Source organism: Muscardinus avellanarius (genome assembly GCF_963383645.1).
Source record: "Muscardinus avellanarius genome assembly, chromosome: 5".
NCBI classification, from domain to species: domain Eukaryota; kingdom Metazoa; phylum Chordata; class Mammalia; order Rodentia; family Gliridae; genus Muscardinus; species Muscardinus avellanarius.
In genome coordinates, this window is record NC_137790.1 from 54968259 (window position 1) to 54996218 (window position 27960).

At 36.4% G+C, this 27960-nt stretch overlaps 1 protein-coding gene across 2 annotated transcripts in view; it reads left to right on the forward strand.

Moving 5' to 3' along the window:
- The window catches only part of ALCAM (activated leukocyte cell adhesion molecule), a gene marked incomplete at both ends in the record, with an annotated part of 204076 nt that overhangs the window by 159070 nt on the left and 17046 nt on the right, over nt 1–27960 (forward strand). Inside the window, 11 exons of one of the 2 annotated variants that reach the window (XM_080696135.1) lie at nt 1164–1228; nt 2690–2777; nt 3234–3416; nt 9511–9638; nt 11166–11298; nt 15766–15878; nt 18280–18415; nt 18525–18658; nt 21198–21330; nt 23373–23411; nt 23703–23820. In XM_080696135.1, the coding sequence (XP_080552261.1) occupies nt 1164–1228; nt 2690–2777; nt 3234–3416; nt 9511–9638; nt 11166–11298; nt 15766–15878; nt 18280–18415; nt 18525–18658; nt 21198–21330; nt 23373–23411; nt 23703–23820 (1270 nt within the window). The remainder of the gene's footprint in view (nt 1–1163; nt 1229–2689; nt 2778–3233; nt 3417–9510; nt 9639–11165; nt 11299–15765; nt 15879–18279; nt 18416–18524; nt 18659–21197; nt 21331–23372; nt 23412–23702; nt 23821–27960) is intronic. The other variant, XM_080696136.1, reaches the window with a different exon arrangement.

The following is a 27960-nucleotide window of genomic DNA, read 5'->3' on the forward strand; positions in this document are numbered from 1 at the left end:
TTTTTCTTTGTTTTCTATAATGGTCTGAGTAGGTAATTTAGTCTGATAACTGAATTTCAAGTTGAATAATATGTATACAAAAGCAAATTTAGTTTAGTTTGGTAATCACAGTTAGAAATATTGAAGATGATAAACAATAAGATTATGAAGTAAAAGTAGCTGGTTATTTTTCTTTGTTTATATGAGAATGGAATAATTCTGCTCCATGAGACTTGAAAATTAATGATAATGAGGCAATTTACCTTTTCTGTAAGCTAATTGTGAGAACCATTTTAAAAATATAACATTCATCAATGATAGGCAACTAGCAGATAATAATGACTTGAAGTTCGTTTCAGTAATAAATAATTGCTGCAAATTTTAATCAGTTGTTCTCAAAGCCTCTGTTAGAAAATATGTTTATAGAACTTTCTATATTTAAAATATTTCTGTCCACCACCTCAGGTTCCAAATTTGAAAGATTTCCCCACACTTGTAGTTTCACATAGTGACAGTTTCAAAGATAAAGTTTGAGATGTTTAGGAAATTTGAGCTTCTACATCCCTAACGAGGTTTCTCATGACTTGAGAGCAATGTTTCTTAAACTTCATTATGCCCAGAAATCCCCTAGGAACTTGTTAAAAATATAGATTGATTGGATTGTCCCCAGAGACTTTGCTTCAGTGGCTGCTTGGGACTTAGAAATGTGCATTTAAACAAGAAGCTCTGTAATTCTAATTCATGGAATTAACATCTTTACCTAATGAGTTGGAAGTTATTGATAAGTAGAAAGTAGCCATGGTAATCAATTAGAGACAATATATTCTATTTAGCACATTAACCTCTGTTTCACTCTCAAATCCATATTTGCTGCTTATAAAGCATCCAGTAAACATTTCTCATATTTTACTGAAAGGAATTACAAGCACTTAATACAGTACTTAAAATAATAAAGTGAATATTTGAAGGGCTAGACCTTTGAGTCAGAGTTAAAGAGTACTTTCCAACAATACAAAACAATGGGATCCTCACAACCTCTCTGGTTTCTCAAATGCAGAATATATAAAGAAACCTATTTTCCTTTCTGTCTTAAGTATATGAATTATTCCTTGTTGTCAACCAAGTCACAGACGTCCTTTTTCTTTTTCCATGTATACTTAAAACTCTTCTCTGCTTAACTTTAGAGCAACCATCTAAACCTGAAATTGTAAGCAAAGCACCGTTTCTCGAAACAGAACAACTAAAAAAGGTGAGAGAGGTCGTTTTCGATTGAAAAATTTTCGTCTTATGTCAGATGCCTTCTCCTGTCCCCAGATGGCAGGACAAATGAGGTGGACTTTGCTCTTGTGAAGCTGGCCGTGTTGCAGCTGCCCATAAACAAGAATGCAGAGAGCACTGTGGGAACACCATGCTCACTGTCCCTGGTGAAGGATCCGAAGTGCCCCAGTGTGAAGGAACGTGTCATCATTTCTGGAAGCAGTAGTCTTTCTTATTTGAATGAACTGAATGTTATAAAATCAATGAAAGATGAATGGATTTTCTCTAGACCAAATATACAAAGGGCTTTGAACGATGTGAAATAATAAGACATGAAAGGAAATGACACATCTAGAAAACCTCAGCTTTTGATATTTCAGGAAATTTGGGTGCTAAGAATGAAAGCAAAAGAGTACAGAAAGAGATACGTGTGGAAAGCTGAATCACAATACATCTCATAAACCACGTAGGGAGTTTAGACTTTATTCTGTTGACAAACTATAGGAAGTTTGAAATAAAGGTGTAAGAACAGGTTTGAACACTCACCTTAGCGAAAGTATGAAGGGAAGCGGCATTGAAGTGGGGATTCCATATCTGAGCACATCAGAATCATCTCAATTTCACTAAAATAGAAAAAATTTTCTCTGTGTGTGAAACCAAGTTCTTTGAATTAGATTAAATTTTTCTACATGATATTCTTTGATAACTATGGAGTATTAAAGTTAAAACACATTTAAAGAAAGTGACAAGGATTATAGGGCCTGATAAATATACATAAGTCTGAGAGATATATAGATATATATGTATATGTATATATATATACATATATATATTTCACATACACAGCATGAAACTGAAGGGGCAAACCCATTGGAACACTAAGTCATTCTTGTTTCTTAAGTTCTATGAATGTGAGTGTGGTGGCACACATCTGTAATTCCAGTTCCTGGAGGCTGAGACAGAAGGGGATCACAGGCTCAAGGCCAACCTCCACAACTTAGTGAGGCTTTCAGCAACTTAGTGAGACACTAAGTTGTTTCAAACTAAGGCTGGTGATATATCTCAGAAGTATAATGTCCCTGTGTTCAATTCGCAGTACCCCCCAAAAATCTATGAATTGTTAATAGTCAAGGTCAATGTAGTTTTATTATATTACTTAATGTTTAAACTGAATAGTGTCAGAAGAAACTTGGTAATACCTTTAAGTTACTGTGCATTTATTAAAACTGGCAAGATCTACTGCATATTTATTTTTTTCTACTGCATATTTAAAATGGATGAAAGAGAACATATTTTTTTAAATTGTCTTTATATAAGAAAGCATTATTTAGTCTTTATAGTCAGTATTGGAAAATAAATGGGTCAAGACTCTGCTTTTGCTGAGTATTCTGGAGCTTACAAGTTGACAGCCCTTCACTGACCAAGGAAATACCATTTCACTTTTATCTTGCAGTTGGGTGACTGCATTTCAAAAGACAGTTACCCAGATGGCAACATCACATGGTACAGGAATGGGAAAGTGCTGCAGCCCTTGGACGGAGGTGGGTATGAGGTGGGCAATAAATTCTAGTGGCCTCCTTGGATTTGCCCTTCTCTAGGAATTCTTGAGAATACCCGTTATCTAAATCTGTTGTTCTCTTCTTATCTGTAATTCTCTTTGTTACTTTAAGTATCCACTAAATCATTACGTGATTTTTACAATATCATTTCCGCCCTTGTGCTCTTAGAATCAAGAGCAGAGAAAATTATTTCTGCATATGGCATGTTCTGGAAGTTAATTAAAGTGAGTGGGAGATAGGATTCCAGGATTCTATTTTTGTCTATGTCTTTGATTCATGATTTTGAAAAGACACTCTACCTCAATGCATGTCAATTTTCTCTCCTGTTAAATACAATTATAAAGACAAAACCATTTCTCAAAGGTGTGATGATGTTTAATTAAGGACTTTACAGCAAAAAAAAAATATTCTTTCACTTGTGTTCTTCATTTTTTCCAGCTGTGGTCATAATTTTTAAAAAGGAAATGGATCCAGTCACTCAGTTGTATACCATGACATCATCCTTGGAGTATAAGACAACCAAGGCTGATATACAAATGCCATTCACCTGCTCTGTGACATACTATGGACCAAATGGCCAGAAAACAATTCATTCTGAACAAGCCGTCTTTGATATTTACTGTAAGTAACTCAGTTTGTAACCATTTACTTTTAATGCATTAGAAAAATATTCAAGTACTATTAATCTTAGAAGTCCTAATCTAATTGCTCTTCAGATTCTACTACCAGCCTCCGCTCCAAACTCATGTCACCCAAGGGTTGTATAATTTTTTTTTGTAGAATCAGTGTTTACTCATCTTATACTGTTTCACTTTCTACTCTGTTATTTATGAGCACTTCTGTATTCTGCTTGGTGTTAAGTTCATTAAAGATATGATTTCTAACTAGGACAATTCCCCTGGCAGTCCTCAGCCCTAACACTATCATCAATTTGTAAGAACTCAGAATGTCTTCTTGATCACTTTCTGAATAAGTGACAAATGCAGACTTATATATGATTAGACTTTTAGGTATGGAATTGCTATTGAATAAAGAGCTTCCTTTTTATTAAATGAGGTCAGTTCCTTCATTTAGATAGAATGATGCATTCCAAGATATTTTGGTTAACTAAAATCATAAATGGGAAACATAGAATATTTGATACAAAGTTTCTTTGTATACACATTGTAGAGTGTTTAAAGCTTTTGGGCTCCTCCTTTCTAGTAGTTTCTTTAAAAAAATAAAAGCCTATATGGTAGGATAGAACATCAAAATGACCAGTAAGACATGGGCTTAAGGAAAATCAGGAATATAGTGGGGTGCCAGGCAGGGAGTTAAGTGAGCAGAAAAATCTTTGGAAGCATAAGAAGGAGATAACTGTACCATGGCGGACTGCTTGGAGTCCACTTGAGGTGGCATTTGAGAAAACAAAGTATGCATTGCCAAGCTTCATGGTGAAGATACAGAGGGGCTTAAAATCTAATGCTGACATTAAAGGGGTTTTTCCAGTAAAGAAATCAGACACTAACATCTAGGGGAAATTGGCAGCACCAGGTTGCAAATGATCAATGTCACTGAAATTTAGTAAAGAGTCCTGCAAACTCAGTGTCCAAGGACAGTGATTTTTTTTTTTCAAGAACCTGGAGGACTTGTTATAACACACATTTCTGGACTTCACCTCTCAAGTTTCTGACCCAATAGTTGGGAGAGTTGCTTGACAGTCTGTTTTTATTTAAAATACTCCAACCATGCTGAGGGATGCACTTGGAGAAAAACTGACCTAGGAAGAGTTGAGAGGGGAGAGGAGAGAGAGGGAGAGGGAGAGAGGGAGGGAGGGAAAGAGGGAGGAAGGGAGAGAGAGAGGGAAGGAGAGAGGGATGGAGAGAGAGAGGGAAGGAGAGAGGGATGGAGAGAGAGAGGGAAGGAGAGAGGGATGGAGAGAGAGAGGGAAGGAGAGAGGGATGGAGAGAGGGGGAGGGAGAGTGAGAGAGAGGGAGGGAGAGAGGGAGAGGGAGGAAGAGAGGGGAAAGGAGAGAGGGGGAGGGAGAGAGGGAGGGAGGGAGAGAGAGAGGGAGGGAGGGAGAGAGAGAGAGGGAGGGAGGGAGAGAGAGAGAGGGAGGGAGGGAGGGAGAGAGCGGGACAGAGACAGAGAGACACAGAGAGAGAGGGACAGAGACAGAGACAGAGAGAACGCATGCCAAGCAGGCAAAGAATACATGGAGGAGAAATAAATTTGAATTCAACTTGAGGAAGCTTGAGAAAAGTGTGCTGGTCCTTTCCACACCTTCCTTACTCTGTTTAACCAGTAATTAATTTGTAAAGGATCTAGCTTCTTAATATTTTTTTAATTTTATTTTTGGCACTGGACATTCTACCTCTAAGCTCTACCTTAGCCCTGTTTATTTTATTTTATTATTTTATTTGAAACAGGTTCCCACAAAGTTGCAGAGAGCCTTGCAAAGTTGTCAAGGCTGGCGGCAAACCTACGATCCTTCTATATCAGTCTTCCAAATTCTGAGCTCACCACTGTGCCCAGTTTAATCTTTGTTTTTACCTGAGTTTTGCCTTCTGGCGTTGCCTACATTTATGCCACCATTCCTTATTGCCTGTGGTTTCTGTAATGATTTCCAAAATAGTATTTGTCTTGTCTGCCCATCTTTATCTGTTCAGCCCAGACAAACTGCCCTCCAAGCTGCTGCCTGAAAGAGTTTTCTAAAACACAAATGCGATGGCATTATCACAGTGATTAAAATTAATCTTCACATTTCCCATCAGAGTATACCTTAAATGCCTTCTAACTGTAGCCCTGCATCATATCTCAGCCTCCGTCGCTGCATGTGCACACTGCGGTCTGTTCTATCCTCCAGGAGAACACCACTTGCAAGCCTTTTCTTTCATATACTCTGTCATCACTTCAGCACTTATCCTTCAGCACCTAGCTCTGCCGGGCGTGGTGGTGCACGCTTGTAATCCCCGCGCTTGGGAGGCTAAGACAGGAGGATCACACAGGTTTGAAGCCAGCCTCAGCTACTGAGTGAGGCTCTCAGCAACTTAGTGAGCCCCTGTTTCCAAACAAAATATAAAATAGGTCTGGAGTATAGCCCGGAGGTAGAAAGCCTCTGGGTTCCACCCCCAGTACCACACACACACACACAAAAAAAAAAAAACTAGCTCTGGGGTGAATTCCTCCAGGAAGTTTATACTCTTATGTATCTGAGACTACCAACAATCCTATGCTTGCATCAAATGTGGGTTTTTTGTTTTTGTGTTTGGTAGATTTCATTGTTGCTTTGGAGTTGAGTATTGAACCCAATTTATTACCAGCCTTTTTTGTCTGTTTGTTTGTTTGTTACTAGAGGTTGAACTCAGGCATTCTACCTCTGAACTATACCCCAGCCCTATTTTTTTTATTTTTTTATTTTGAAACAGTATCTCACCTAGTTGCTGAGGGTCTCACTAAACTGCTATGGCTGGCCTCAAACCTGTGATCTTCCTTGTCTCCTAAGCATTGAAATTCCAAGCATGTGTCACCATATCTCATTACTTTTTATTTTGAAACAAAGTCTTGCTAAACTGCTTAGGCTGTCCTTAAACCTGTGATCCTCCTGTCTCAATCCTCTGAGTGTGGGGATTATAGGCATTCATTACCATATCTGGCTCAGATACAGGCTTTTTTTTTTTTTTTTTTTCCTTTTCTTTTTGCTGTTCAGGGGATGGAACCCAGGAGCATTCTACCTTCAAGCTACACCTCCTGCCCTATTTTTTTATTCTTTATTTTGAAACAAGGTCTCACTAAGTTGTGGCCTTGCTAACTAGCTGAATCTGTCCAGAAATCACAATCTCCCTGTCTTATTCTCCTGAATGTTGGGATTACAAGCATGCGCCAACACACCCGGCTTCAGATACAGTTTTTAATATTATCATAGTTTAACTGTTACTCAGCCTTAAAGAAAACAAAATTACATAATTTGCAGGGAAATGGATGGAACTAGAGAACATTATACTAAGTGACATTTGTCAGCAATTAAAAGAATAGGATAGTCTCCCTAATATGTGGAAGCTAGGGAGAAAAAGGGTGATAGGAGAAACTCTAGACGAAGAAGGAGAAACTATAAAAGGGAAAATAAGGTGACCTAACTGAGGAGGGTTGGAAGGGAGAAGAGGGCAATTCCCTAATGTACGTGGTGTGTACTCACACTCACAAAGGAATCAAAGTCGGTCACTAAGCCAACCATGAGGAGGAGGGAGGGAAAGGGAATGGGGCGGGAATTGGGTGAGGGCTAAATGAGTAATGTGTGCATGTATGCCTCTACCATCTTCTACCCCAATTAAGATGTATGACTATAATGCACCAATAAAAAATTGTTAAGCTTGGTGTTTTCATAGAGTAAAGGCAGGAAAGATTTCATTGTCAAATTTATACTTCCAGCACTTAATGCTCATACAAAATAGATGCTAAGTGAATCATGGATTCATTCACTCAATGATTACACAGAAGGATAAATAAGTGGAAAGTGTGTGTGGACTTTTTATGTAGTGGTTTAATAGAGTAATGAGAAATAAGAATCTCACTTGAACTAGATTCATGACAAACTGTGGATATCAGACTAAGGAACTTTTATTCTAAATCTTTCTACAATGAAAATACATGAATGATTTTGGATAACAATGTAATATTCAAAGTGCTACTTTAGAAAACTGACTCATAGGAAATCACTGTGAAATAACAGAAGGTGCTCAAGGTGAGGGACCAAATGAAATTTGATGGCAACATTTCAGGTACAAGTTAATTAGGGCATAGAATAGAAACGTGCTCATGGGAATGGAAGGGGAGAATAAGGTGCAAAGCATACCATGAGGTATTAATCACCGAGACATGGTGATTGAGTGGATAAGAGAGGGCAAAGGAGGAAGCCAGAGTAACGGGAAGAATGATGACTTACTAATGGACAGAGAGAAATTCAAAGTCAGGGCGAAGGGAGAACAAGAGATCATCAATTTTGTTGCAGGCACATGTGTGTCCATCCAAAAAATTACTGTTAAAATGCAAATGTGCGACAATAACCCTCTGATCATAGTTCGGTTATTCAACGCCTTAATACATAACAGATCTTATTTAAAAGGGAAGGCAGAGAGGGGGAATTTAGAAATATAGGACTCAACAGGCCAGTCGTGATCCCCGCCCTTCTGGTATCAGCCTTGATCAGAGATGTGCCGCAGCGACCGCGCCGTGCTGCTGGACAGACAAGGGCCACATCCAAGAATGAGGGAGACCCAGAAGTGGAGATCCATAAAATGGCCTAAGTGAACTTGACCTACTTTTTAGCTTTACTGAGAAATGATGTTTGGAGAAAAACCTCAGACAAATCCAGAATAAAAAGAAAGAAATCAAGGAGTACTTTAAAGCAACCACTGTTTAGTCTTAGAACTTTCTGGGCAAATATTCAGAGAAGTCTGAACATACAGAAATGACAAAGAACCAATCTATAACAACCTTTCTAAGTATCCCTTTCCAATTTGATTGTAGAAAGGTAAATAAATAACTGCAAGAAATAAAACAAAGCCTTCAAACTACCTTTCCTCATTTCACTTTACTAGCCAATAACAAAATAGGTCTTTGAGGATAAATATTAATGCCACCAATTTGGACATACAGGGATATATTTTGATAACTATTTAATTTGTGTGAAGGGGATGTAATAGAGATAGAACTTGGAGGCATTCCAAGCTACACCCCCATTTCTTTCTTTCTTTTTTTTTTTTTTTTCTAAATTGTGGCAATCCTCCTGTGTCAACCTTCCAAGACTGGTATTCCAGGCACAGATCACTGCCCACAGCTGATATTACTCACTTTTGTGTGAAAGAGTCCCTAAAACAGATTTTTAGATTGTGTGATTTCAAAATTCATTGTTCATTGTATTGTCCACCTAGATACAAAATGGATAAGCTAGAAAGTAAAGCATTAAAAGTTGCTACCACTGCCTACTATTATTGCATGTTTGCTAAGTATGGTCCCACTGTATCTTTAGTTTATTTAGCATTCTCCTGTTGAGCAGTAGCCTGTGCTAAAGAATACCCTTTAGCTCTATTTTCTCTGCAAAACTAAACAAAATAGATTGGCGTTAGATGTTGGCTCCAATAAAGAGGACAGAATTACAAAACATTTATAGTTTTGCTGATTGTGTCGAGGATCTCTCTCAGTTCACAGGATTCATTGTTCTGAAGCAGGTCTGGACTACTGCATGCCAAAACCCTTGCTGGTGTTTAGCTCCTGCCTCCTCCCTTTATTTAGCATAAGGTATTATTATGTTACATGAGTACAGTGGTGCCTAATAGACTTAGTGACTTTGCTAGCTGATTTGCCCATTCCAACCTATAAGATTCCTATAACATAGTTAAATTTCCTTATAATGAAATCATACAGTGGGATTTTTTTTCCCTACTGGTCTTTTACACACAAAATAATTATAGTCATTCCTACCTCAGTTAAGGACATTTTGCTAAGAAGAAATTGATTTTTTTATGTAACAGTGTCTCTTTGTAGTTTGCTCTAACTAAGATTAGTACTTGGTATAGCAAGTGGCTATTAACTTCAGTCTTCTATAAAAAGATACATTTAAGTAATTACCATTACTAACTTCTTGAGAAAATTGTGTATAATTTAGTCATTTACATTGTATGCACAGTAATTTGGTACTTGACGAAAATGGTTAACTTGTGCTTGCGACTCTTATAGATCCTACAGAGCAGGTGACAATACAAGTGCTGCCACCAAAAAATGCCATCAAAGAAGGGGACAACATCACTCTCAGATGCATGGGGAACGGCAACCCTCCCCCTGAGGAGTTCTTGTTTTACTTACCAGTAAGTGCCTGAGTATTACTTGAGCTTCACTACTATCATTCTGTCCTTGTTTGGCCCCTAGCTGACTTGAAGGATTGTATGCACTTGGATAGCTTGAGAATGAATGTTATTCTTGGGGACAAACAATACAATCTGTAAGATGTCCTTTGGAAGCTTTTGTGGTACCTGCCTGTGTTCTTGAAATTTTTTTCTCAATTTTGAGAGATTTCAAAGACAGAGGGGGAGAAAAAAGCTGACCACAGGAAATCATAATCACAAAACCTCAAGGTTTAATGGTCCATGTTAGCTGTAAAGATCTGCTCTTTAGAAAGATAACTCTAAAATGAAGACTAATGATAGTGAATTTCTGAGGTAGATTCTAAATCAACACACAGTGTTACCCTGAATATGCCTCGTGTCTTCTGAAGGAAGAAGAGCTCTGTGGCACATTATATTTAGCTTGCGGCACATTGTATTTAGCTTGATAGAATAATGCTCAGGATTCTTTCTTCTTACATAATCTTAAGGTGTCAGCTTCTCAATTCTCATCCATATCATAGCTGAAAGAAATGAGATACACAGAGGATGCTTTGGAAGTTTCTTCCAAGGAGGATACTATGATTGTTCTAGTTGTCACTGTGACAAAGAGCCTGATTAGAAGGGCGCTTTCTGAGAACACTGCTCCTCCATAGCTTTGCATTTGACATCACCTTTGCATGGAAGAAAGCTACGTGCAACCCAGTTCTGCATTTATTGCAGGCCATGCCGACAAATCTATTCACTGCATTACTAGTAGTGTTTAAGAATATCATTCACTACATTACTCAGAAGACTAGCATAAGTAATTCCTTGTAAAGTTAAAGGTTGACAGGAAACTGTTTTGCCTCTTAACTGGACATGCTGCTTTTGTCTCATTTGCATATGGAAATTTTGCAACACATTAGGTTTCCACTTTGGCTATCAGGGATCACAGAGCCAAATTTATGGCTCAGTTTTAGCAACAATATCTGCGTTTAGCAACAATATCTGCAGTTGTCTTTTATTGGTAAAATATATCCTACTTCATCTAGATTTTTCCCATTCTGGAATTATTTCTCTTTCTATCTCTCCTCTTCTCTTCTCTTCTCTTCTCTTCTCTTCTCTTCTCTTCTCTCTCTCTCTATCTCTTCTCCTCTTCCTTTTTGTCTTTCCTTCTCATTTGAGCTGCCTCAAATATTTTTTCAAATTAGGCAAGGCATAAATCTTAAAAAATTGACATTTTAAAGACTGCTTTAAAACTAAACATGAGCCATACTGTCAATAAAATAGATATCACTGATACAATATAAATAGCCCTTCAAAATTCTTTAAAACCAAAATCTTAATTATTCTCCTAGGAATCAGATGTTGGTAGCACAAACCATACTTTTTTTTTTTTTTTGTCCAATCAGAGAAACACATTTTCCTTTTTGTCCTTATCTGAAAAAAACGCCATCTTCATCAAGAAATACAACTGTTCTCATTGTAGCTACCAATTGTAATCATCTGACATTTTGCCTCTATCAAAAGGGACAGCCTGAAGGAATAAGAAGCTCAAATACTTACACATTGACAGATGTGAGGCGCAATGCAACAGGAGACTACAAATGCTCCCTGATAGACAAAAAAAGCATGATTGCTTCTACAGCCATCACAGTTCACTGTAAGTCACCTTCTTCATTACCAGCTCCACTTTGAGGGCCTCTAATGGTCTAGCATGGCTACCTTTGCTAATAATTGAAGCTATATCTTTATTAATAATTTGATTTCAGTAGACTCAATAAAGGTCATTGTAAGTTCAGCTTTAGTCCAGGTTTGTACTGTAGCTTTGAAACTTTGGATGAATCTAATAACTGCATCTTTTGCCAATGGTAAACCTCCATCTTCTTCTAAATGTCTTACGGTCATTGTATTGAGAAATAATATTTATATGAATCTTAAAGAAATGACTGATATATTTCAATAAAATGTCTAGATATGTCATATTTATGTTTTAATTTTTATTGTTACATTGCCGTCATACATCTTAACGGGGTACAAGATGGTAGAGGCATACATGCACATATCCCTCATTTAGACCTTCCCCAATTCCTACCCCATTCCCATATATTGTATTCAAAGTGCTGAGAATCTAACCCAGTACCTCATGCCTGCTATGCAATTGTTCTATCACTAGGCTGCACCCCCAACTCCTAGTTTGATATTTTTGAAGTTCAGAAGGTCTACAGTTGGCCTGAAAAAATCTTCATTAAGCTTCTTTTCTTTTATTAGAGAATAAATTTAGCATGCAAACCTAGGCAAAGCAAAGTTACTATAGACACAGCAATTGAAGAGACAGTAAAGATGACTGAAAGCCATCTGTTGGCAGAAAGTACTCTATATAGGATAGTAGAATTTTGGAAGTCAGAATATTTCAAAATCACCTTCAATATGAACTTTTTCAAATTAATTTTTGAGATACTTTTGCTCTCCAGGTATTCCAAGTTATTTCTGAGCCCTGGGCATGTGATAAAAAAAAAAACAGATACATAAAAAAATAGACATGTAACTGGAGATTTTTGTTCTGTAATTCCTGCCAGTTCATATATATGGCTGATGTCCCTGCTACATCATGAAAATAGTAAATTACTTTATTCCTGCTGCCCCTTCTCATATTAAAATCCATAGAGGTCTTTGGGCAAGTGTCAGTCTTGCTTGAAGGTACAAGCTAAACTTTCCAATAAATCCTTTGCACCAAAAGAGTAAGATTTCTTCTAGACATGATCCATTACAATTTCATTGAGCACAAAGTGTTTCTTTGTTTCAAAATTAGAAAAAACTTTAGAAATCTTTTACTCTATCCACAATTCTTGGAAAACAAGTAGGACAGAAGCTAAAACTTTGAGAGAGATCCAGGGGAATACCTGGGGAATAAAGCAACCATATGGTTGCTTTTGACTGTCTGGTGTTGGAAGTGCACTCTTGGGAGCTCTGTGGGAACAGTAGGCTGTTAAGAAATGTTCTGAGACCACAAACCTCTCTGATTATTCCACACTTATGGTACTGGGTTTTCTGTGTGTCTGCTAGTTAGGAGGAAAGCAGTCACCTCTCAGTATAATAGTAGTGCTATTTTCCCCCCGAGGACAAGTCGGTCATGGGACTAGTTATCTAGGCCTATTCCATGAAAAAAAAAAAAAAATAGTAAAGCAAAAATACAGCCAGCAAATAAACCTGCCTGTGGAGTTGTTCTCTAACATCCTTGTTCATGTCTTTTGGGCAATCACCAGCACTCCAGAGCCTTCCAGATAATGTAGTGTACATATCTTTAAAAGATGCTAGATGCCGGGCATGGTGGCACACGCTTGTAATCCCCGCGCTTGGGAGGCGGAGACAGGAGGATCGCGCAGGTTCGAGACCCTGTTTCAAAAATATAAAATAGGTCTGGGAGTGTAGCCCAGAGGTAGAAGGGCTTCCAGGAACCCCAGTACCACCAAAAAAAAAAAAAAAAAAGATGATAGATACATATGACCCTAAAAAGAGAGTTTTCATTCATATTACTTGTAGACCAGGCAGGAGGGGGTAGACAGCCAACTGAGAAGGCAGGAGACTTGGTGGCAGCCACATAGTGCCTCAATTATCAGCATTGATCGGAAAAAATTTAAAGAAAAGCATGTGTAATAGCTTCATTGGATTTCAGTGCCTTTAATCAGATTCAAATGCACTTTGGTTTTAATGGCAGACCATAACACTGGGTTTTAAAAATTGTGTTTCTCTTTAAAAGCTAAAAAAAAAAAAGGTGTTGCAAGTCAATCAACATTTTATTCTGTATTATATGAAATCATTTGAATCTTATTTTTGCCCATTTATCCTTAATTGTTTTTTTGTTATCCAAAAATAGGATTTGTTTCTTTTCATAGATAACTAGAAGCAATGTGGATAGAGAAATGACAGCTCATGTATGCATAGGTTTGTAGAACCTGCATTTCCTAGTTACTGAAGAAACAGCTACGACTCCTCTGCCAATTCATGCACACACAGATTTTTCATCAGAACCTTCAGAGTCCACCTTTTTCCTTTAAATTTTTTATCTTCTCAATGACAATTATCCAGCTAATAAAATTTCTTATTAAGTCACCAAGAATAAAATTTTCACCTACATATAATTTATGCAAATATTCTGAAGATACTTGGCTTTTCTACATGATGGTTTATTTGTTTATATTAACAAGAAACTGGGAAAGCTTGCTTCTTTATTCATATGTCAATAGTGTTTGAGAGCCTACCTTGCATCAGGCACTGCAGAAGTATCAGAGAAAAATCAAATCATGGACAATACCCTTATGATATTTATAGTTTAGCTGGAGAATAGGTTTTCTGAATGATGCCTCAAATTATCAACAAATTGCAGTTAAAATATGTAAAACCAAGGAGAAAGATAAAACACAACAGGAAAGCCCAATCCCATAGAATAAGGTCTCAGAGCTGGATGTGGTGGCACACGCTTGTGATCCCCACGCTTGGGAGGCAGAGACAGGAGGATTGAGCAGGTTTGAAGCCAGCCTCTTTGGCTTAAGAGACCCTGTTTCCAAATAAAAATATAAAAAATAGGTGTCTGGGAGTGTAGCCCGGAGGTAGAAGGGTTTCCAGGAACCCCACTACCATCAAAATAATTAATAATAATAATAATAATAATAATAATAATAATAATAAGAAGAAGAAGAAGAAGAAGAAGAAGAAGAAGAAGAAGAAGAAGAAGAAAGTTCCCAGCTATGGCAGGCATGGTCCTCTGTGGTCTGGCCTTAGCTAATTATATAGATTTGCTTTCCATAAGTAATTGCCAGTTGTACTGAATTATTGTGAAATCTGCCAAACTCTCTCACTTCTTTTCTTTTGCTTATGTGGCAAAACTTTTTTCTAATTTCCACCAATGAAAGCCATTCTCCACCATCAGGGGCCACAAAAATACAGTGCCTCCTGTTACAAAGGCTTTCTCACTGTTTTGAAACTCATTTTGTCCCTGTTCTCTTTGCTACCATAGGTTTTGATTTACCTCTATTTTTAGCCCTACCTCTAATCTTCCAACAAATATTTATTAAACTCATAACCCCTAGTAAGTTTTCAACTATGTGTTGACTTCACAGGTCCTATATTACACTCAGTTGAGTGCCTATCACCTCTTTTTTCTTTGTTCTGGGGAATGAATTTAGACAAGTACTACCTCCAAAATACACCCCAGCCTTAATTGTTTTTTAGTTTGAACTAAATTGCTGAGAGCCACCCTAGGTTGCTGAGGTTGACCTTGAACCTGTAATCCTCCTGTCTCAGCCTCCCAAGTACTGGAATTACAAGCATGTACAACCATACCCAGCCTTATTACCTCTTTAAGTAATAACCTCATCTATTTTTAAGTTCATTAATCATCTCTCTATTTCCCATTAGTGCCTGGAACATAGTAGCTGTACAATAAATGTCTGTTCAATTGAATTGAATTTTCTTCATACATCACATTATGACAGTAAGGTTTTTATAAAAATTATTTCACATTGAAAGAAATGTGCATCCTTAGATGTATTTATACTCAGTTTTTTAATGTTATCTGTTGACAGTGTACCTAACAGCAGATCTTATTTAAAATTTCAACTGCATGAGAAATGGAACAGAATTTCAAAAGAAATCTAACTACTTGTCAATTCTCTCTGAAGAAACAGAACTATCTCATGATTTTTTAATTTATCACCTGCTGTCTAAATATACTTGATTTTCCAATGTTATGCCTTACCAACTCTTTTTGCAATATTTACCTAGTCATCATCTTTCTTTATTTTCTCCCAGAAGTAATATAAGATTTTTTTTTCTTAAGGCAATAAAGTCTAGAGAACTGCATATATGCACTCAAAACATCAATTATGTTAACTGCAAATAAATGCATAATCAATCAGATGGACCATTCATTTGTCCAGCGTGGTCTCAAAGCTGGTTTAAAAAACTGAAATGAATATGCTACCAAGCAGTTATTTTAGTCACATAAATCAGTTCTGAATTTTCAAATGCAGTTAGCAAGATTTTTTTCTTTTGTCTTTTCTCCTCCAAAATATTTTGTCTAAATTACTTTCTGAGAGTTTGCATTTCAAACAGAATCTCTGCTTCACAGATCTGGATTTATCCTTAAACCCAAGTGGGAAAGTGACCAAGCAGATTGGTGATACCCTGCCAGTGTCATGCACAATATCTGCTAGTCGGAATGCAACTGTGGTTTGGATGAAAGTAAGTCATATTTTTTGGTACTATCCCGCTGTTTGGACCAATTTTCAACTTTTTAGTATTTTACTTTATATCCAAATGTGTATTTATGGATAATATGCTTGAATACCTACACTCATGTGCTTTCTTCAATCTCTCTCTCTCTCTCTCTCTCTCTCTCTCTCTCTCTCGCTCTCGCTCTCGCTCTCGCTCTCGCTCTCGCTCTCGCTCTCGCTCTCTCATCACACCATAAGAAAATTTTAGAGGTACTTAGCACTAGTGTAGCATCCATAATTGATGCTCTGAGGCTTTAGTTTGGGGTATTGCCTTATGTGTATATACTACGTATGACACACATACACACCCACACAGGAATATAAACAGTTAAGTTCTTTAGGGTTTAACAATTTATCGAATGTTTAAATCCACATTGTTCTCACATGAAGCTTATAAGATCCCCATGAAATATGCAAATCATCTATTATTTTCCCAGAGTTTCTTGTAAAGATATTAAGGTGAGAGAAATCAGAAAGCTCCTAAGTGACAAAGTAGAGACCCAGTGTTAGCTGACCTTGAGTGTAAATAGTGTGTGCTCTGGTCCCACATTTTGGTCTTTCTGCTGATGAAACTATCAGAAAGCATCTGTGGACATGTTATGCGAGATTAGGGGCTCTTTGAATTTAGGGATCCCTTTTCACTCCAGGGCCATGACCTAACTAAAACATGGTACATACTAGGAGCTTGGTATTTCCTGAGTGGTTGCCTATATTTATGCAATTGTCTGAGATACGGAAAAACATGACTTGAGAACTCAATCATTGACATCCTTATTTTTTTATTTTGCTACAAGGGATTGAATTCAGAGGTATTCTACCTCTGAACTACATCCCTAGCCCTATTTTATTTTATTTTATTTTATTTTATTTTATTTTATTTTGAAACAGGGTCTCACTAAATTGCAAATGCTGGCCTTGAACCTGTAATCCTGTCTCAGCCTCACAAGTACTGGGATTGCAGGCATGTACCACCAAACTCAGCCATTGCTATCCTTTAAAAATGCAAAAATGGGATTCATAATTGTAATCGAACACAAGAGCATCACGAAAAACAGAGTTTGTGACTATGATCCTTCCACTTAAATCTTTGGCTACTACATCCAAACACCCACCACATATGTTGCCAAAGTATGGCACATGACAGGATCACCTAACCCATGATGGGCTGTGGAAAGGTGCACAACGTTTGAAACAGAGCTTGACAAAAATTACTTTTATTGATATTTTATTAAAATTATATTTACTTAAAATATTAAGTGTTAAAATACTGATACATGAACCTTATTAAAAATTGTAAAAATTATCTTTTCTGTATTATTCTGTATTGCTTTCCTGTCTGCCTTTTGACCCCTTTGAATGCTATATTTTCAATATTGTCTATCTTTTAGTCACAGCCTCTTGTGACTCACAGATTCAGGTTTATTAAGATAAAGTATTCTTCCGTAAAATGCATATTAACATGACATACTTGTAGTGGCCAACGTTTGCAAAGCTGGACTAATGCAAAACAACTAGAGTGACCAATAATAAATAAATGCCCACAGCATGTTTTACATCACGACTAGGAAAACAAGTTTACTGTGTAAAGAGCACTTTCTACATCAACTGCAGCCACTGATGTAACTGAATACTAATGTCAGCCAGAATTTCTGATCAATATTCCTGATCTTGGTTAGCTGATGGTGAGTTGGGAAAAAAAAATCTTAGTGGACAAAGCCCACCTAATCTTATAATTCCGTTTAGTTTTCTACTTAGGAACATTTTAGATTTCTCATAAAATAGAAGTTTTGTTTTGTATTTCAGATGATTTTTAAATGAAGTATTTTATTTTTTCATGGAAATTAGAGTGGTAATCTGTTACTTTTAAAAAATACTCTTTGTCATAATTACTGTGACTGTAATAAATCTTGTGTTAATAACTATATCAGATAAATCAGTTTTCAAGCATTTATACTAATCATAAGGTACCACAAATCCACATGTTTGGCAATCCTACAACTACTTCCATGAGTAGGAACTGTCAATGAAGAACTTGCCTTAATGTAAATACAATGCATTATTTATACAGTTAAGTCCTCATAGCACCTTAATACAGCAAATAAAGAAAAGTGAGTTTTAGAAGTAAATAAACCTGGTTCCAAATTATTAATTCTGTAATAGAAGTTTCCAAAATATCAATCTGTTATGTCTGATTCCAAAACTACAAAGAAAAAAGAAAATTTATTTTTATAATCATTTGAAATTAAGAAGAAGATGCTTTGTATTTTCATTAGATAGAGATGAATAGTTTTAGGCTTAATTATTCTATAATAAATACATGTAAAGATACAACTGTGCCCTGAAAAGTAACTTACTTTTTATTTAATCAGGATAACATCAGGCTTCGATCAAGCCCGTCATTTTCGAGCCTTCATTATCAGGATGCTGGAGACTATGTCTGTGAGACTGCTCTGCAAGAGGTTGAAGGACTAAAGAAAAGAGAATCATTGACTCTCGTTGTAGAAGGTAATGAAATACTCTGATGCCAATTCAAATATTTCTTTGAGAATCTGATGTCTGGTCTTTTTTTAATACCTCCGCTCGTTGTCATATTTTAATTGTAATGATGTTTTAGGAAAACCTCAAATCAAAATGACAAAGAAAACTGATCCCAGTGGACTATCTAAAACAATAATCTGCCATGTAGAAGGCTTTCCAAAGCCAGCTATACAGTGGACAATAACTGGCAGCGGAAGCGTCATAAACCAAGTAAGTATTTGTCTTCTTGTTATATTCTGCACTTGATCCAAAGTGGAGTTTGACTTAGATACCTAGCACAGGCTGATTTGAAATTTCAAAAATTTGAAATTATTTACCATGTGAAATTTTCAGGGTACTCTTAGAGAAAGCTCTTGCCAACTTCTTAATTTTCCCAAAGGAAAACATGACTTAAAGAGATATGTTAAATTTCAGAGCCATGGTAAGTGGAGGAACCATTGTGTTGTAGTCAGTACATATTTAACGGAATTCAAATTGTATGTTGCTCCATGGTCATTAATTTCTGAAACTTGGATGATTAAACCATTAAGATATATACTTTGCTTTTCTGCATCATAAATTTATACATCTGAGTATAAGAAGCCTCCATTACTTTGCTTACTTATGAATACTAAGGGATATTTCTTCCTGAAACTGGGCCCTGGGGGGTGGTGATGTACACATTCACTATTAGTGAACATATGGTAGTCTGATTTGCCTGTATAAAACAAGCACCATAGTGTCTAGGCTATGTCCTTTTTAACAAAAGAGGTCATCAACCAAACCTTAATATTTTACCCTTTGTTGGCCATTACAGTAATAGTTAAAGGCTAAGAACTTATTGACACTCCAGTAATTTTTTTTTGGCACTAAGTCATTGACAAAAAATGTGAATCTGGCCTGTCACTTGTGTTTAGAACTATAATTCTGCTGAATTGCCAATGTGCTTGGATTATTGTCATCTTTGTTATTAATTTTTTTTCGACAATAGTCTTCTTGTCCCTTCAGCTCAATAGAACCAGTTAAAGACTCTTCAGGAGGTGCCATTTGATTATTTCAATTGTCTTTTTTGCCTTCTTCCAGGCCCAGATGAAATTTGAGAAGACATGTAGAGAGCAAAAAGCCACAAATTAATATTGAGCTAAAAAATTCTGTTTTTTTTTTCTTCTGTCCAGGGAAGTTTGACCACTGGTTTAGCTCATGCAATATAATTTTTTAGAGCAAAGTAGATTTGGGATTTAACCTTTGAGTGATGCATATATATTCCATGCATAACTCCAGGCCTGGAAAACCCCAAAAGAAATGGTAACACATGAAGCAAATGAGCTCTGATTTGATTAGGTGTAATGGATACACACACAGGTGAGAGACCATGCTAGAGGAAGACAGGAAGACAAGTGTCCCCCTAAGCCCAAGGAAATACAGTTTTCTTCATTCAAAATAAAGACCTAAATTATCTGATTTAATGACAATGTACAGCTTAAATGTCAAAAATAAAATGCCAAAAAATAGAAATTTTAAATATTTTTTCTCTCTATTTCAATTAAGTGATAAGTGTCATAGAAAAGAACCTTTAGATACAGGTAGTACAGGCATAGAAAATAGAAAAACAATCACATGATAAATATCAGATGAATAAAAGGACATAAAGATTTAAAAGGTCAGCTTAGAAATGAACAAATGCATTTGGTAGATATTTAAAGTAATCCAAAAAAAAAAAAAACAGTCTCAGTGAGAAAGTCATCTGAAAAATCCTAGCAGGAAGTGGGAAAATAGCAGGTAAACTTAAAATGAGGATAAAAATAATAACACCATTCTTCATTGTCAAGGAGAAAGATTGATTCTGGCCCACCAGGTGATATGTTATTTTTCTTGTTCTAGGGCTGTGCTGATCCATCCATAATCTTTTATTTATTCCCTCCTCAAACACATGATGAATCTACCATTTTACAGCTAGGAGGCATCGCTGACCCTCCTTTGTCTCCAGGGGCTAGAAGAGAGCCCACTCTTGTCCTCAAGGCACTTACAGTGAGGTTAAGAAGAAAGCAAACAGAGAGAAGATAGGACACAAAGCAAATAAAATGATGGCAAGAAAAAAAAGTGCTATTACATACTTCATCCAATCCTATAGAATTTAAGAGTCAAATCCTAGGAATCTGATTCAAGTTGATCTAAATATTTTACCTTCGAAGGAATTAAATACAGTGATTGCTCTCACTCAGACCTAATAAAAAACAAACAGACTAAGTAGTCACTAAAACACAATTCATCTTTTGTATATAGTACAGGAAGTTTTAGAGAAAAAAATCCTTTTATTCATCCATGAGCAAATCATACATATGTCTGAACGTTGGTATAAGGACTTATGCCAATTAAACATCTATAGTGAAGAACAGTGACCAAATTCACAAGTAAATAAATATGAAGTTTGTTGCTGAAAATGGGTAATTAGAAGATAACTATTTTGAAACAAATACCTTCACCAAAACATTGCCTAAAACTGGGCATCTATTGAAAAAGATTTTTTTACTTAATTATTAGAAGTCAGAATAGAAACATAAACAAAAATCTAACTATGGTTTACTAATCTGTTTCCTACCAGCTTATAGATATAGGCCTGGATGGTCTTAATCTGTGATCTTATATTTATACACTTAAACTCCAGATTACACTATAAAGAACCACACCTATTTTATTTACTATTATTCTTTTCCAGACTTTCAAAATACATTCTTATTTCTAAATACATCTTCCTTCTCCTTTTTTCCAGACAGAGGAATCTCCTTACATCAATGGCAAGTATTATAGTAAAATTATCATTTCCCCTGAAGAGAATGTTACATTAACTTGCACAGCCGAAAACCAGCTGGAGAGAACAGTAAACTCCTTGAATGTCTCTGCTAGTGAGTATTTTCATTTCTGGCATTAAAAAGTAAGAAAATTTGAAGTTATACTTCATTTGTTTAAAATCTTCAGTTCCATCTTCCTGTACTGCATTATGGTAAGTTTTATTTATTTATTTTGCATTTTATATCATCACCATAAGGTTATTTTTTTCATTTTTCTGGTTTCCATTCTTGCACTATCCTTTTCTTGACAGTCAAATCATTTCATTATTATGGACCAGAGATGAATATTCCCAAGAACAATAGAAAATAAGCTGCTCTTTTTTGATCCACATTTTGTGTTACGTAGAGACAATTCAATCATTTTCTAAAAATATTTTCATAACAGTTCTAAATTTGGTAATTTTTTACATCTCTTTACTAATTTGCATCCCAATCCTTTGTCATATTTATCCTAGCCTTATTTTATATAGAAATGCCATGTTTAAAATCATTTGGCAAATTCAAAGCAAAACTAATATTCTAATCCATAAAATCAAGTTTCAAAAATTGTTCCTATTTTCATATATATATATATATATATATATTTTTTTTTTTTTTTTTTTTTTTTTTTTTGCGGGTCTAGAGATGGAACCCAGGGCCATTCGATTTCTGAGCTACAGCCCCTGCCCTATTTTTATTCTTTATTTTGAAACAGGGTCTCACTAAGTTACGGAGGGAGTGCCTCACTGAGTAGCTGAGGCTGTCCGTGAACTGCGATCCTCTGGTCTCAGCCTCCCAAATGCTGGGATTACAAGCGTGCACCACCACACCGGCTTCATATAATTTTTGAGTCATAGCCCAAATTAAGTAATCTCCAAGAAAGTTAAAGAATGTATCAATGCTGAAATCAGAGTAACACACACCAAAAGCAGCTTCTTCTGAACATAATGGTGATTTCATGTGAAATTATATGCCATCTTCAACTCTGCTATTATTCCCATGGTTTAGGACTGGCCTGTAGTAGGACTCAGCCTTGAGCAGGATGCTAACTGACCTGCCAAACAGATATTCTTCCATCAGCTGAAATCTTGCAGATGATGGGTTTAATGGGTAGGAATTAGCAGAAGCTGGGAGAAAATAATTGTCTAAAAATAGTGGTCTCCAATAGATTATGCCTGGAATATAAATGCCTGATAAATTGACAGGAGAAAATAACTAGACAAATTTAACTCTAAAATAGGAGCATTGACTTTGCAGAATGCAATTCAGGTGTGTATTGATTCATTCTACCAAGAAAAGAGAACACATCCTTTCTTCCTGAACACAAGTCTTTTTTACTCCCACACACTGAATAAGGTGCTTCAGTTGCCTAAGCCATGTAGTAGCTTGATCAACATTTAACACATTCCTGTTCAGACTGAGTATGTCCTGAGATTCCAGTGAAGTATGTATAAAGAATAGTCCAGGAATCTGCATTTTGTCAAACATCATGGGCAGTTCTGATGCAAGATGATGCACTCTGAGGAATAATTATATAGTTTATTATTAGATGATAATCTACAACAGCAGCAATTCTTAAAACATACCAACAGCATTGTACTATTATTATCATTTGGAGGGCTTTGATGAACATCACATATGCTATATGTTGTTTCTTAGTCTCTGGGGTAGTTTCAACCTCCACCTTGAGAACATCTTTAGTGACAAGTCCTTGACACTAGAAGATGAAAATAAATTCTCCTTTATGGAGTTAAGAAACATAGCAGTGTAGATTTCCCAGGTGCCCACTTATTTTTCCTAAAAAAAGAAGTACTATGAAAAGCTGGTAGGTAGTGAAAAATTAATATGGATTTCATGTTAACTCTAGAGCTTGTTGGTCATAAAATTCTCTATGGTAGATTAATACCCTTGCAATTTTAACTACTCTCCTTTCTTTAAAACAAGATTGATTTTCTTGTAGGGAATTTCTAGCTCTTTTAAGTGTGATTTTTTTTTACCCTTAGCTGTAGAATAGATATTTTATCTTAGTATTATTACATCATACTATAATGGTAAAGGTGACTTTCACATATCAACAAATTTTGTTTTTAATTTCATATTAACATTTTTCATTTCAGTAAGTATTCCAGAACACGATGAGGCAGACGAGATAAGTGGTAGGTACTATGCTGCCGACTCTTCTTCCTTGACTATCAGCTCAAGATTTATGAAGTGTCATCTTATAAGTAATTTTCTTAGCTGTCCGTAATGTTGACTTGAATTAAAATACCAAATGAGACAAGACAGCAAGAATACAAAAATTTTACACTTTAAATCACCAGTTTGCATGTTAATCATAATAGTGAGTCTTAGTGATTTTTAATAAGAAATAATCACCAAATTGACTTCTTCATAAAAGTCCTTAGCATTGCCTGTAATTGCCTTGGATCTTCTTTTTTTCTTTGTAGATGAAAACAGAGAAAAGGTGAATGACCAGGCAAAACTAATCGTGGGCATTGTTGTTGGTCTCCTTCTCGCTGCCCTGGTTGCTGGTGTAGTCTACTGGCTGTACATGAAAAAGTCAAAGTAAGTTGAAGAAAAAATATCTTCATTATTTCTTGACTTTCACTGAATATTATATGTTAATTATGCTCACTCCAGCTGTGCATGTAATTTCTATAATAAGATAGACATATTCCCAAATCAGGCCGATTCTATTTTGGTTTAGTTTAGTGACTACATTGCCAACATCAGCGACATGGCCTGGGGTTTGATTTTACTAATGTCTCCTTATTTTTCTAAGTCAAAATTCTGAATTTAATTATTAGATTATTTTTCAGTGCCTGGATAGAGTTTTTTTTCTTTTTTTTTAAATACAATGCTGAAAGGGCAACCAAACTAAGAAAACTACTTACAAACCTTTTGGTCGAGGAGAATAATGATTAATTGAGGCTGGTACCTCTTTTAGGAACTGCTAGTAATGGGTCAGGCCAGCAGTGAAATTGCTGATGAGGTAGAAGTTCCTTGTCATTATTCCTCTATTCTAATCAGTTGACTTTATTCCACTTAAGAATCTAATTTAAATAAAAAATTATTTGTTTACATTTTAAAAATTGATAATTAAATACTAAGACTGGTTTTATTTTTATTATTTATTTATTTATTTATTTATTTATTTATTTTGGTGGTGCTGGGGTTCCTAAAAAACCCTTCTACCTCCGGGCTACACTCCCAGGCCTATTTTTATACATTTTTTATTTGGAAACAGGGTCTCTTAAGCCAGAGAGGCTGGCTCCGAACCTGTGCGATCCTCCTATCTCCGCCTCCCAAGCGCGGGGATTACAAGCATATGCCACCATGCTCCGCTAAGACTGGTTTTAAAATGTTTTAGATGTTTGCTATGATGACACACACCTGAGGGTGAGACAGGAGGATCACAAGTTCAAGGACAGCCTCAGCAAATAGTGAGACTTTCATTAACCTAGCAAGACCCTGCTCCTAAAGAAAAATAAAATAGGGCTAGGGTCATAACTCAGAGGTAGAATGCCCTCCAGTTCAAACCCTAGTAACACACACACACACACACACACACACACACACACACACACACACGTACAAACACACACACAAATGCTTTAGATGATATTAGATCAATATTATTAGAATCAAAAAAATTACAGATACTATGAATCTTAAAATTTTTATCTATTAGTGGTTTATAGTGAAAATCCTTAACAAGTGAAGACTTTGGGGGGACATACAAGAGACTGAACCCAAGGGAAGTCTGCTTCTGAACTACATTTTCAGCCCCTTTTTATTTTTTTATTTTGAAGTAAGTTCTCACTAAGTTGCCTCAAGTCTCATTAAGTTGCTGAAGCTGACCTTGAACCTGCAATCCTCCTCAATCAGCCTCCCAAGTACTGGAATTATAGGCACATACAATCATGCCCAGCTAAATAAAGATTTTTAACATATATATTTTCAGCACTCCTTGTTATCCTTCATTCAGATGTGATGGGTCAAGGGTAGGGTTTTATTATTTGCATTTTTAAAAGTTCCATTCATGATTCTATGACATATTCCTGGTTTCGAGCATGTGTTTTAATCCCACAATCTTAGAATTAATTTTTGCAATGGTATATTGATAGCTAATAGTAACTTTGGCATAATATATTTTTATAATAAATGCTTCTACACACACACATACACACTCACCTTGAAAAATTTTAGTAAGTCTAACTTAAAAGAAAAAGCAGATTCAAATCAGAACCATGATCTCACCTATAAATATCACAATTCCAATGAAACAATTTTTGTTGATGTTATTGTTTATACTTTTATTGGTGCATTGTGCCTATACATCTATAGAGGTTCAAAGTGATACACACATCACTTAGTGTCTTTTTCTCCATATCCCACTCTGCTCCCCCAACATACCTCCCTCCCCATACATGTTAATGAGATTTTCATGGGTTTCCTTCATCAGTCCTCCTTTTCCCCTCCACGCCTCTCTCCCCTGATCCCCTTCCACTGTTCTCTGGTCTGTCTACTCACTTATCTGAAGTTCCTTTTGTTTCCTATTTTCTCATTATTCATATATCTCATATTTATTCATATTATTTATAATATGAATAATATTTCATATTATTCATATTTTTACATGTGACAAAATGTGAGGCAGAAAGTGGCTAAATGACTTTCATAAAGTACATAGATGTTAATGGGCAGTGAACCTTGACTTTCTGAGACTGCCTGGTCTCACTTAGCATGATATTCTCTAGTTCTATCCACTTCCTACAAATGACAAAATTTTGTTATTATTGATGGCTGTGTGAAAACTCAGGAAATAGAACCATTATTCAATAAATGGGGTAGCATCCAATTAAAGCACTTCTGTGCAGCAAAGAAAACAATGAAGAGTGTGAAGAGAGAACATACAAAGTGGGAGAAAATATTTGCCTCCCCTGATAGAAGACTGATGTAAGAAAACTTAACACTAAAAAAATGGATAATTAAGCTGAAGAGACACTTCCCAAAAGAAGAAGTACAAATGACCAACAAATATGTGAAAAAATATTCAGCATCATTAGCAATAAGAAAAATGCAAATCAAAACTACACTGAGATTTCATTTAATTCCAGCAATCATCAAGCATACAAATAATAGTAAATGCTGGTGATGATACGGGAAAATAGAAACTCTTGGGAACACTGTTGGTGGGAATGTGAATTAATACAACCACTATGGGGATCAGTGTGGAGGTTTATCAAAAGACTAGGAATTACCTGGCAGGAGAGACACCATGATCACAAAGGTCGTGGTTTTCCCTGGGCAAGGCTCATGCATTGCACTCCGTATGTGCTGACCCTTGTGATTTCCCCAAATGTGGGAAACTCGACTGCATCATCTGTGGTAGTGGGGGACTGTGTTTGCGCTCTCCTCTGAGAAAAATAATAATAAAAAAAACACTAGGAATGAAACTACCATGTAACCCAACTATACCACTCCTTGGTATTTTTCAAAAGGAATTAAAGTCAGAATGATACATGCGTAGCCAATTTTCATAGCAACACAGCCTTCAATAGCCAAATTATGGAACCAAGCTAGGTGGCCATCAGCAGAGAAAGCATTATTTGAATGAGAGACACCTAAAAACGCAAGCACACACTGAGCTCATGTGGTCTCTCAGCACATCTGTAAAGTCGATGCCATCATTATTCATATTTTTACACGTGATAAAATGTGAGGCAGAGCGTGGTTAAATGGCTTTCTTAAAGTACATACATGTTAATGGGCAGAGTCATTATTTGGCTTATGGGAATGATGTTTCAGAATCTTTATGCAGTCACTAGGCCTTGCTTTGCCTCCAGTGCCTGATGTCTCCTCCATCTGCTGTAAGGCTACAGCAGCATGTTTTCTGTTGCCTGTTGTGACTGCTGTACATGGCATCTATTTCCACACCGCTGATCTTGGTACCTCTCTCCTCCTTCCTGAGCGGTCTCCACCAAGACCTGATGTGTTTGTCAGGATTCTCCAGAAAATCAGTGTGTGTGTGTGTGTGTGTGTGTGTGTGTGTGTGTGTGTGTGTGCATGCACTCTTGCACTCGCCAGTGTTAGCATACACAAAGAAGGCCTTATTACAAAGAATTGCCTCACATGATTATGAAGGCGGTGGAGTGTCGAGATCTACAGTCAGCCGACTGGAGGCCCAGGATCGCTGGTGTGCAGTGCCAGTCTGTCTGAAGGCCCGAGACCCAGGAGAGATCTAATTTCAGTCTAAGATCAAACAGGATGAACACTCAAGAAGGCAAGAACGAACAACATCCAGGTCAAGCTGTGAGGCAGGCAGAGTTTTTTTTTCTTTCTTTCTAAGCCTTTTTGTCCTATTCATACCTTCAATTGATGAGGCGATGCCCATGAATGTAATGAAAGGCAACCTGCTTTACTCAGTCTACTGATTCATGCATTTATCTCATTCAGAAATGCTCATAAATGTGACCAGAAAAATATCTGACCAAATGTCTGAGCACCACATGGCACAATTGACATTAAAAAATTTTACCATCACTTTTAGTGATGGTTGTACAAATATGTTCCTTTTCTCAGTGAAAGTTTTACCTGCATATTCATCACATGAATTTAATCCATGGTATTTATAGGATATTTGAAAGGCTGCCTATACCATGTAAGTGAAAGGAAACACCGGTAGTTGTCAGAGGAAATCCC